This window comes from Arvicanthis niloticus, chromosome 1 (genome assembly GCF_011762505.2).
Source record: "Arvicanthis niloticus isolate mArvNil1 chromosome 1, mArvNil1.pat.X, whole genome shotgun sequence".
Taxonomy (NCBI): domain Eukaryota; kingdom Metazoa; phylum Chordata; class Mammalia; order Rodentia; family Muridae; genus Arvicanthis; species Arvicanthis niloticus.
In genome coordinates this window covers 7,457,945-7,468,278 of record NC_047658.1, presented here as the reverse complement: position 1 = coordinate 7,468,278, position 10,334 = coordinate 7,457,945, and the positions used below count along the sequence as shown (strand labels likewise).

The window sequence follows — 10,334 nt, the reverse complement described above, 5'->3', positions numbered from 1 at the left end:
CTTACAACTCCAGCGCACGCGCGTCGGAAACTTAAGTACAATGGTTTGTGCGGCCCGGGAAAAGCTCAGCCCCGCCTCCTGGCGCCTACGTAGGAAAGCAGACTAAACCTTTTCTCAGGCTATTGGTCTCATTTCGGTGAGATCATGCGCATGCGCAAATCGCAGCTGCTGGGAGGAAATCACGTGGTAGAAAAAAAAATTGGTGCGGCTGCCGGAAGCGCCCTTCCCTTGCCTTCCTTGTAGGAGCTGGCGAGAGGGTGTGACGTAGGTTCCGCTTCCTCCACGTCTTTTTCTTCCGGTCCTCGCGTACTAAGCGCCGGCCCTGGTGTTCAACTCCAGCTGGGGCTGCAGGAGGCGACAGTGATCATGGCGATGTTTGAGCAGATGAGAGCAAACGTGGGCAAGTTGCTCAAGGGTATCGACAGGTCTGAGCTCGGCTGGAGGGCGCGCTCTGGCCAAGCGGGGTGGAGAAGATGGGGAGCCAGCCAGGGGTGGCCAGGGTTCCACGCTCATCCAGAGATGGAGTTTCTCCCAAGTTTCTCTCCGTCCCTCAACTTTACCTTTTCTGCTGCCACAGACTCTCCGTGTCTCTTAGTCTCTTCTCCGCCCTTCTTATGGACCATCCTACATAATGTTCACTGGTGTCTACTTGACCAGTGGGAGCCGAAGGTGATGGAAACAGCCACAGGTCCTGTGTTCCTGGACCTAGGTTCCCACTCCATCCTGGCAATAACCCTTTTCAAAAGATAGTGACAGGAAGGAGCGATCAGGGCCTGGCTAGGTCAAGCCACCTATTAAGCTAGGCGGGAGAGGATGGAACTGGGTCAGAACCAGATCCACGAGAAGGTGTTCAGGAACATATAGGGGCTGAAGAGACTGGCTGAGGTTGGAGGCATCCTAGACACGACCCTGGCCTCAAGTAGGGCTAGCCAGAAGTCCATGTTGTGAGCAAGATTTACTGGAGGTTGTACAGATCAGCTATCTGGGTATTTCCAGTAGATGGGTCTAAATTATTTATTTTAAGAGCGAATGAATGTAGCTTTATTAAAAGAATAATAGAGGGAGGTGTACCCCATGGCCAGAATTAAAGCTGTAGGAAGGAAGAGAGTGATTTCAGTGGTCCCTAAGCCCTATAACGGGACTGGCCTCTGTTCTTGGCTTCTCTCCGTTTACCCATGTCTGTCTGTCTGTCTGTCTGTCTGTCTAGTTATCTCCCTTTTTCCTTTTGAGACAGGTTTTCACTATAAATCCCAGACTAGCTTCAAACTTGCAGTCCTCCTGTCCTACCTCAGCCTCCTAGGTGCCGGGATGACAGACATGTAGCCGCCGTGCCAGGCTGTTCACCCATCCTAATGCCCTTGCAGGTACAATCCTGAGAACTTGGCCACCCTGGAGCGGTATGTGGAGACACAGGCCAAGGAGAATGCCTATGATCTGGAGGCCAACCTGGCTGTCCTGAAACTGTGAGTGTCTGTCCCCTTCCCACCCTCATGCCAATAGCAGGCAGCCTGGATAGGGAGCTTGGTGCAGAGGTGCCTGGGGCAAGCTGCAGGAAGTGACTTCTCTTTGGTATGCAAGCTAAGAGGGCCTGGGGAGGATTTGTTTTGTCTTTAATCCATTCCAAAAACATAGAAGGTAATCAATAAACAGTTCTGCTGTTTGACATCCGTTCCGTTAGTTCCACTAGCCCTTGGCTCACACACTCTGCCCTGTCGAACCCCCAGCTTAGGTAAAGCACTGTTGAACCCTTATGCCGGCCGTGGGTCCCTTGAGTCCTGGTCAGCACAGGTCAGGCCTGCTTGTTCTGAGCTCTGGTGTAACCACATAGCACAAGCTCGTCTGTACCAGGCATCTTCCTCTCAGCACTGGGTCGGTCAGTGGCAGCCTTTTTTCTTTTTCCCATATTCATGAGTGTGTGTGTGTGTGTGTGTGTGTGTGTGTGTGTGTGTGTGGCTATGTATGCACACAGGCATGTGGAGGCTGGAGATTGATAAAAGGAACCAGCCGTCTTCAGTCACTCTTCCACCTTATTCAGGGTCAGCCTCATTAAGCCCAGAATTCACTGACACAGCCTGGCTTGCTAACCAGCTTGCTCTTGGGATCCTCTCTTAACCCCTTCAGAGACTGGAGTTCCAGGCAAGCTGGCATGCCTACCTGGTGGAAACATTTGTTTTATTTCTTTTTTAAAGTCATTTTGTCTCATGCTTGTGAGGGCAAGTGTGGAGGTCTGAGGACAACTTGGAGCTGTTGATCTTGCTGTCCACCATTTTGATTTGTTGAGTCCTGGCACTCAACAAAACTGATGTAGACCAGGGTGGCCTTGGAACTAAAAGGCTTGGGGCACCATGTCTGGCACTTTCCACTTTTCTGAGTTTATGCCTCTGAATGGTGATTGACTTATACACTTGTAGAAGATTCTGGTTTTTGTCTCTCCATGTCAGTGCTAGGGTTACAGATATACTCATTAAAGCCTGTTTTTATGGGAGCTGGAGAGATGGCTCAGTGGTTAAGAGCACTGACTGCTCTTCCAGAGGTCCTGAGTTCAATTCCCAGAAACCATATGGTGGCTCACAACCATCTGTAATGGGATCTGATGCCCTCTTCTGGTGTGTCTGAAGACAGCTACAGTGTACTCACATTACTCACGTAAAATAAATAAATAACTTTTTTTTTTTTTTAAAGCCTGTTCTTATGGGTCCAGGAGATTTAGCTTGGGTCAGTGGGTTTACACAGTACGTGTTTATACTGGCTGAGCCAACTCTCCAGTCCTTTTTCTGGTTTTGTTAATTGTTTTTCTTTTATTTTTTTAGCTAAGGTCCTGTAGTTGTCAGTGGCTTTGAACTTGCTATCAAGATGGCATTGACCTCATCCTCCCACGTGCCGGCATTATGAACACGTGCCAGCAGGCTTGCCTTTCTTTCTCCGAGACCCACCCAGCAGTTTACTATATAGCTCAGGCTGGCCTTAAACTCCTGGGGTGCTTTTGCTCCAGACTTACAAGTTCTGTGGTGACAATCATGTGCCGCCACACCTGGTTGCCCTCTAGTGCTTTCTTGCCACACTAGCAGCTGTGTAGCTTGGTTTGGTTTGGTGTTTTATTTTTTGAGTCGGGGTCTCCCAGTGTGTAGTTATTGGATCTGGAACTCACTCTGCAGACCAGGCTGGCCTTGAATTCACAGAGGTCCACCCGCCTCTGCTTCTGCTGTTTGTATGCACCAGTTTACGTAGCCTTAGCTGTCACATACATAAAATGGGGACAATGTGTTTACTGGAGATACTGGCTGCTCCTGGAGTACTCACTGGTTGCTAGCCTCCTCTATTCTAGGCTGTGCGGGGAGGGGGGCTGAACATAGGCATCCTGGCTCAGAGCCATAACTTCCACTCCAGAGGGCTGCTTCTAACTGTATCTGTTTGTGGGTTACACACCAGTGTCTAGACCAGGGAAGTGGACTTTGAGAAGTCAAGGTTAGATAGAAAATACGTTGGTGTTGGAGCTCACACATTCCTAGATTCCAAACCCCAGACTGGAACGCTTGCCCCTTGTCTAGCATGGTAAGACAATGGGCATACACAGGCTACTGTTTTATCCATTTGTATAAAAATAGCCCAGGATGGCCTCAAACTTGTACTCTGCCTGGGTCCTGAGGTTGCAGGCATGTGCCACTGAAAGGTATTGAAAACTTAGGGAAAATATAGAAAAATTTTATGACCCCATAGACCTGAGCAAAAGAATGCAGATTCACTAGTTCCAAGAATTTGGAACTAGATATAAGATTTTAGGCCTTCACTGCCCCATACATTCCACATTCCCCATTTGTGGGTTCCCCTATATAAGACCGCCCCTGACCAGGCTGTCTTGTCAATTCCTCTGCCCCTGCGTGGGTTACGAATTGACCATCAGTCGACTGATCCCAAAATATACCTCTTGCTGTTGCATCAAGAACGGTGTCTTGTGAGTTACTGGGTAGCCTCGAGTTCCTGAGGCTTGAGGGAGGCCCTCCCTTCGTGGGGGGTCTTGCACCACTACAGCCAGCTTTGGAAGGCACCACCGCTACTATGTCTCTTCTTGTCCTTCTCAGGTACCAGTTTAACCCAGCCTTCTTCCAGACCACAGTCACTGCCCAGATTCTGCTGAAAGCCCTCACCAACCTGCCCCACACCGACTTCACTTTGTGCAAATGTATGATCGACCAGGCACATGTATCCTTGCAGCAGCATGCGAGGGCTGGGGAGCAGGGTGGGTAGAGGGTTCTCTGCACACCTTTTTAAATTTAAAAAAAAAAAAGCGCCTGTTCAATGCTGGGCCAGTCTCAGATGCTGTATGACGCTCCAGTGTCTCAGTGCATATGGAGGTCAAAGGACAACTTGGGGTAGCATTTCTCCCTTCCACCTGTGGGTTCCAAGGATTCGGGGGCCTTAGGCTTACATGCTGGACCATCTTATTGGCTCAGAGTTTTTGGGTCATTTCTATTCATGTATTTTGAGAAAGGATCTCGCTCCGTGACCCAAGCTAGCCTGGAACTTACTGTGTAGTAGACCATGCTGTGCTTGAGCTCAGAGATCTGCTGCTTCTGTCTCCCAAGTGGTGGGCGTTTTTTTGTGGTGCTGGGGATGGGACCCAAGTCCTCACACACGTGAGTCAGGTACCGTGCTGCTGAACCATGTCCCTGATCCTAGTTTCCAGTTCTTGTCCTTAATGCTTCGCGATGCCAGCAAGAAGAGCGGCCCATCCGACAGATCTTGTACCTCGGGGACCTGCTGGAGACCTGCCACTTTCAAGCCTTCTGGGTAATGTCTTGGGTGCAGGTGGGACGCTAGAGTACACACCTAGTGTGGGGGAGCCCTGGGTGCCGTCCTCACACAGCACTTGATAAAACCAGGCGTGTTAGCACACACCTGTAATTCTAGAAGGTGGAGGCGGGAGGATCAGAAGCTTGATGTCACTGTCAGCTGCACAGAGAGCTTGCGGTCAGCCTGAGCTGTATGAGAACCTGTCTCAAGCAAGCAAAGCCGGCGGTAGCCAAGTGGTCATGGACTCTGTGCTCAGGACTTCTCATCTTCATATAGAGCCAAGATTGACCTGCATGGTTGAGGCTGACCTTGTGCTCTCGTCTTGAGCTCTAAGTTAGAAACAAACCCTCTCTTATCCACTCTGTGCTCTCTGCCTTTCCAGCCTTCACGTGGACAGACAGCCAGGGGAAAGCTAAGCTGGGTTGGTGGCCCTTTCCTGAGTACCAGAGCTTAGGTTGGATAGAGTTCCAGGGCAGTTAAGAGCAGTGCCTCAAAACTATCTGTAACTCCAGTTCTAGGGGATCCAACATGTTCTCCTGTCCTCCATGGACACTGCCATGCACTTGGTACACTGACATACATGCAGGCAAAACACCCATACACATTGTGTGTGTGTGTGGGGGGGGGGGGGGGTTGTATTTCATTACAAAGGACCGGAGCAGAGTTTGGCCCCAGTGCCCTTGCTGGGCAGCCTCTTCTGGCCACCATGGCCATCCACTCACACATCTTCATGCTGTCAGACAGATACATGCACATACAAATAAATTAAAATAAAATCTTTTCCTTTTTAGAAAAAGATTTATTTATTTACTTATTTTATACATGTGAGTGCTCTAGCTGCATGTACATCTGTCTGCCAGAAGAGGGCATCAAATAACATAGATAGTTGAGAGCCAACCACCTGTGGTTGCTGGGAATTGAACTCAGAACCTCTGAGTTAACCACTGAGCCATCTTTCTAGCCCCCAAATCTTGCCTTCTAAAATAAATGTTTAGAAAAGAAGAGTTCAGGCCAACTGTGGTGAGGACAGAAGGCCTCCACCATGCCAGGTCTGCAGTGAGCCTTTGCATTCCTCCAGAGCTTGCCAGAGCCTCCGAGACATGGTCTAAGGCCCTCCCCTGCGCTATCCAAAACAAGGCTATAGAAACGTCAGACAATTACATGAAGAAATAATACAAAACAGAAAGTCTGACATCCCAAAAATTCATGTTAAATGTTCAGGTCAAGGGCTGTGGGTCTCCTTTCTCAGTGTCCCCTCCTCCCCTGTTGACTTAGAAGCCATTCTGCTTTGTTCACTGAGGGTTCTGTGGTGTCCTCTGCCCAGCTTTCAGGATACACCATCTCCTGATAGACCTGCAGTGACCTCAGTCTTCAGATGTCCAGTTTCCAGTGCAGACGGGGTCACAAGGCTTCCAGGGCAGTCACTCTGCTCTTGTAGGTCTCCTCCCACCTCAGTGATGGCTTCCACCAAAGTGCAGGCCCTTCCTTCTCCCACTCCTGTTTTACTGAGAGTATAATCCTAGAGGGCTGAGGGATGAGCTGCAAAGAGGAGACTTCCAGACACACAGCAGCACACAGGGTCTGCGGTGGGTGGGGGGGCAGTGAGGAGACCCTTGTGTCTGAGGGGACGAAGGCCATGGAGAGCATACAGATGACCTGCCAGTGGGGGTCTGGGGTTTGCACATTTACATTCTGTGATTTGGTGGTTGGATTTTCCAACCAGGCAGAGGCAGGTGGATTTGAGTTCAAGGGCAGCCTGGTTTTCAGAGCCAGTTCTAGGACAGCCAGGGCTGCACAGAGAAACCTTGTCTTAAACCAGAGAGAGACAAAGGGAGAAGGGATCTCCTGCACCCAGACTGATCACACCTGCTGACCCAGAACTTGAGATCCTCCTGCCTCAGCCTCTAGAACATCAGCAGCACTCATACAGGGTAATGCTGGGAGTGATGGCGCTAGTGTTAACACTCATACTGGGTAACGCTGGGAGTGATGGCGCTAGTGTTAACACTCATACTGGGTAACGCTGGGAGTGATGGTGCTAGTGTTAACACTTGGGGCGTCATTTCTTCCACAGCAAGCCCTGGATGAGAACATGGACCTCCTGGAAGGCATAACTGGCTTTGAAGACTCTGTCCGAAAATGTGAGTCCTTCTGTGCAATAGCCAATTTTATTTAGAGCATCAATTTACATTCTGAAAGTTAAGCATGATCATATGAGAGCAAAGTTCACAAAACTCAAGCCATATACAACCACGAGGACAAAGCTGTGCTTGGAAGTGTTTTTTGAATAACAAAAGCAGCTGTGTGTAATCTGGAACAAACACGTTCCTGCTCACTATGCCTGAAGGGGCACAGAGGAGCCTTCAGAATTCTCACACAGCTATATTCCTGGACCACGTTCCAGCAGCCTCTGACAGTCTGTGTTTTGATTTCCACAGTTATCTGCCACGTGGTGGGCATCACATACCAGCACATCGACCGCTGGCTGCTGGCTGAGATGCTGGGAGACCTGACTGGTGAGGCCTGGTGCTATTTCTGTCAGTCTGAGAGGTGTAGGTGGTTGGGCCTCGGCCAGCTCAGGGGGACCCATCGCACCTTTCCTAGGTTATTACCTACCCCAGAGTGTGAGTGAGGGTTTGGTATAGGATGCTGCTCTCTGAATCTCCATGAGTTCAAGGCCAATCAGAGCTACATAGTGAGACATTGCCTCAAATTCACCCTCACCAGGTGTGGTGCTGCCCTCCTGTAATCCCAGCTGTATATAGGAAGCTGGAGCAAGAAGATTGTCTGGAGTTACAGGCCAGCCTGGGCTATAGCATAAGACTGCACCAACCAGTTAATGGATGCACGTGTCAGACAGTGGTCCTGATGCTGACCGTGCCAGTGAATAGAAGAGCTCAGGCCTTTTTCACAGATGGAGCAAAGTGGAAGCCTTTGCATCCTGTAGTCGGTGCTGCCAAGGGTAGTGAGGCTGCCTTAGAGGGATGCATTTGGCAGGGCCCCAGTACCTCGAGGTAGGCAACCTGGGGTGGGGTGGGGGGAGCCAGTGCTGCCATCTGCAGCAGGGGCCTGCCTGTCACATGTGCCATGGAACTGCGTTGTTCCAGGTGAGGAGGCAGCTTTCCTTCCAGTCACATACAGGTCTTTGGAGAACTTCTGTGTTGTGTCCTCTGTCGTGACAGGACATGGGACAGCTCTGAGAAGGACTGGCCTTGCTCTAAACGATGTCCAGACCAAAACCCTTAGCCCTTGAGTGCAAAAAGCAGCAGCGATGGGCTGGAGAGAGGTTTAGCAGTTGTGAGCAGTTCCTGCGTAATCCAAACAGTTTTAGGATGCCAGCACCCGTGGTAGATGGGTCATAGGCTCCAAGAAATTCTGTGTAGTTTCATTCTGGGAGTGTCTGTGTACATTCACACTTGCACACACATAAAATAAATGGTTCTTAAAAGAAATAGAAAGTACTGTTAAACTAAGGGAAACTGGGCCTGGAGGTACACTACAGCAAAACCCCTATGTGAGTAGGAGAAAGAGGCTAATGCGCCCTCTGGTGGCCAAGTGGAGAATAAGCTCCAGAACCCTGGCTTTGCCCTAAAGGATCTCTTCCAAGCCTGGTGCTGTCCAGGCAAGAGTTGCTTGGAGCAGTTGATAAAGGGGGCTTGGCCTGGTTAGCCCCAATTCCCCTGCCTCCAAAGCCCCTGGTATTAGGGTTCAGGCAGCCAACACCTGTGCCCATGTCACCTGCAGACAGCCAGCTGAAGGTGTGGATGAGCAAGTACGGCTGGAGCACTGACGAGTCGGGGCAGATCTTCATCTGCAGCCAGGAAGAGAGCATTAAGCCCAAGAACATTGTGGAGAAGATCGACTTTGACAGTAAGTGGCCTGAGGCCGCAGACTGTAAGGTTAGAGACATGGTGTCCTCGTCAGAGAGCAGTGCTGGGTGTGTAAGCACTAGACAGCTTCGTTCCTGGGTTGCTGGCCCAGAGAGAGTCTGTGAGAGATGCTGGGTATCCCTCCCTGCTGCATGTGAGCCCTCTGTTATTTCGTCTCTCTCGCCCTCTTGCCCTGCCATTCCTGTAGACCAGGCTGGCCTCAAACTCAGAGATCTGCCTCCCCCTTCCTCCCGAGTGAGTGCTGGGATTAAAGGCTTGTCCACTCGGGGCTGTGGCCCTCAGTGAGTCATTTGGTCCCAGCATAAGGTAGTTGTTCTTGTTCTAACTTGGAAACTATTACAAATGGCATAGTGCCTGCCTCCTGGGAGGTCGAATGTGAAGGGAGATCACAGTGTAGGGCACTCAGCCAAGACCCAGGCGCAGCGTGAACAGCGGTGACAGCGGTTCCTGTCACACTTCAGTAAACAGACTTATCCCCAAAGAGCAAAAAGCAGGGCACGTGTCTTTAGTCTCAGCACTCAGGAGGCAGGAGGTTCAAGGCCAGCCTGGGCTACCTTATAAGCTACAATCTTTAAATAAGTAAGTAGTAACAAAGATTCTTAAAGCAATACGGGCATTTAGCTATGTGCCCTGCTTCACCCTTCTGTCAGAGCAAGTGTCATGAAGTGGGGAGGGACAGGGACATGCCTCCTGCTGGGGCTCCTCCCCTTTCTCCCCACTTTGGCTGTATTGAGGGACACCAGTGGGTCAGTAGCCAAGCTGAGCAGCAGTGAGCTGTGTCACTTCCCACTGGGCACCCTGACCTGTACAGAAAGTGTTCACCGTGCTTGGGTCTCAGAATTCTACACAGTTCTGTCTGCAGTGGAGAGCTGCCGGCCAGGCTGGTGTCCAGCATGTGGTTAAGGGACTAGGCTTTTAACTCCGTAATCCTGTAATAGAGATGGCCTTATGCATAGATGGGGAGACTAAGGCACAGAGCAATTAACATGTCCAAGACTATTAAACTACAACACCAGACTACCTGTGGTGGCTGTGACCTGCCCCGGGACAGCAGAAGGACAGCGGCTCCCTGGGAGGCGACTCTTCCCTCTTCACAAATTCACCCTGTTTTTTCCTTCTCAACAGGTGTGTCCAGCATCATGGCCTCCTCCCAGTAACTGTGTGTGCATTAATAAAGATGTGTTCACTCCACCCTGTTGTCTCCCGCCTCTGCCCTCAGAGAGCCAACTTGTGGCCTGAGCTGGGGCCCTTCCCTCTTCTCCGGCGTCCCTCACACCACTTCCTCCTTTGTCCCACCCTGCTGCCATTCCCTGCCCCTCCTTTCTGACCTGTGAGTCATCGCAGGATGAGGTAGGCTGAGACCAGTGAATGGTCTTGGGAGTTGCCACCCTGGGGCCCTGGGCTCTGGAGAGTGGAGAGTATGCTCAAGTCACTCTGCTTCTGGAAAGGAGAGTTCAGTGCTTCCTCAACTGTCAGGGGTGGCAGCCTGCACAGTCCCTGCACTTGGGAGGTGCAGGTAGGAAGATGAGGGATAAAAGGCTATGCTTAGCTCCATCACTCGTGTCTTTAAAGGGGGATGGAGAGGCTCGGCCTATAAACTTTCTGCTGCTCTAATAAAAAGATGTGGTAATGCACTTGTAATTCCTAACACTG

At 50.7% G+C, this 10,334-nt stretch overlaps 1 protein-coding gene across 1 annotated transcript; it reads left to right on the top strand.

The window, feature by feature from the left end:
- Nucleotides 1-262: 262 nt before the first annotated feature.
- On the top strand, nucleotides 263-9,872 carry Eif3k (eukaryotic translation initiation factor 3 subunit K). Its single transcript, XM_034522072.2, has 8 exons — nucleotides 263-425; nucleotides 1,365-1,463; nucleotides 4,080-4,200; nucleotides 4,714-4,788; nucleotides 6,866-6,932; nucleotides 7,230-7,307; nucleotides 8,536-8,661; nucleotides 9,807-9,872. The coding sequence occupies exons 1-8, from the start codon at nucleotides 367-369 to the stop codon at nucleotides 9,836-9,838; spliced, it is 657 nt and encodes a 218-aa protein (XP_034377963.1). The 5' UTR covers nucleotides 263-366; the 3' UTR covers nucleotides 9,839-9,872.
- Nucleotides 9,873-10,334: the final 462 nt, after the last annotated feature.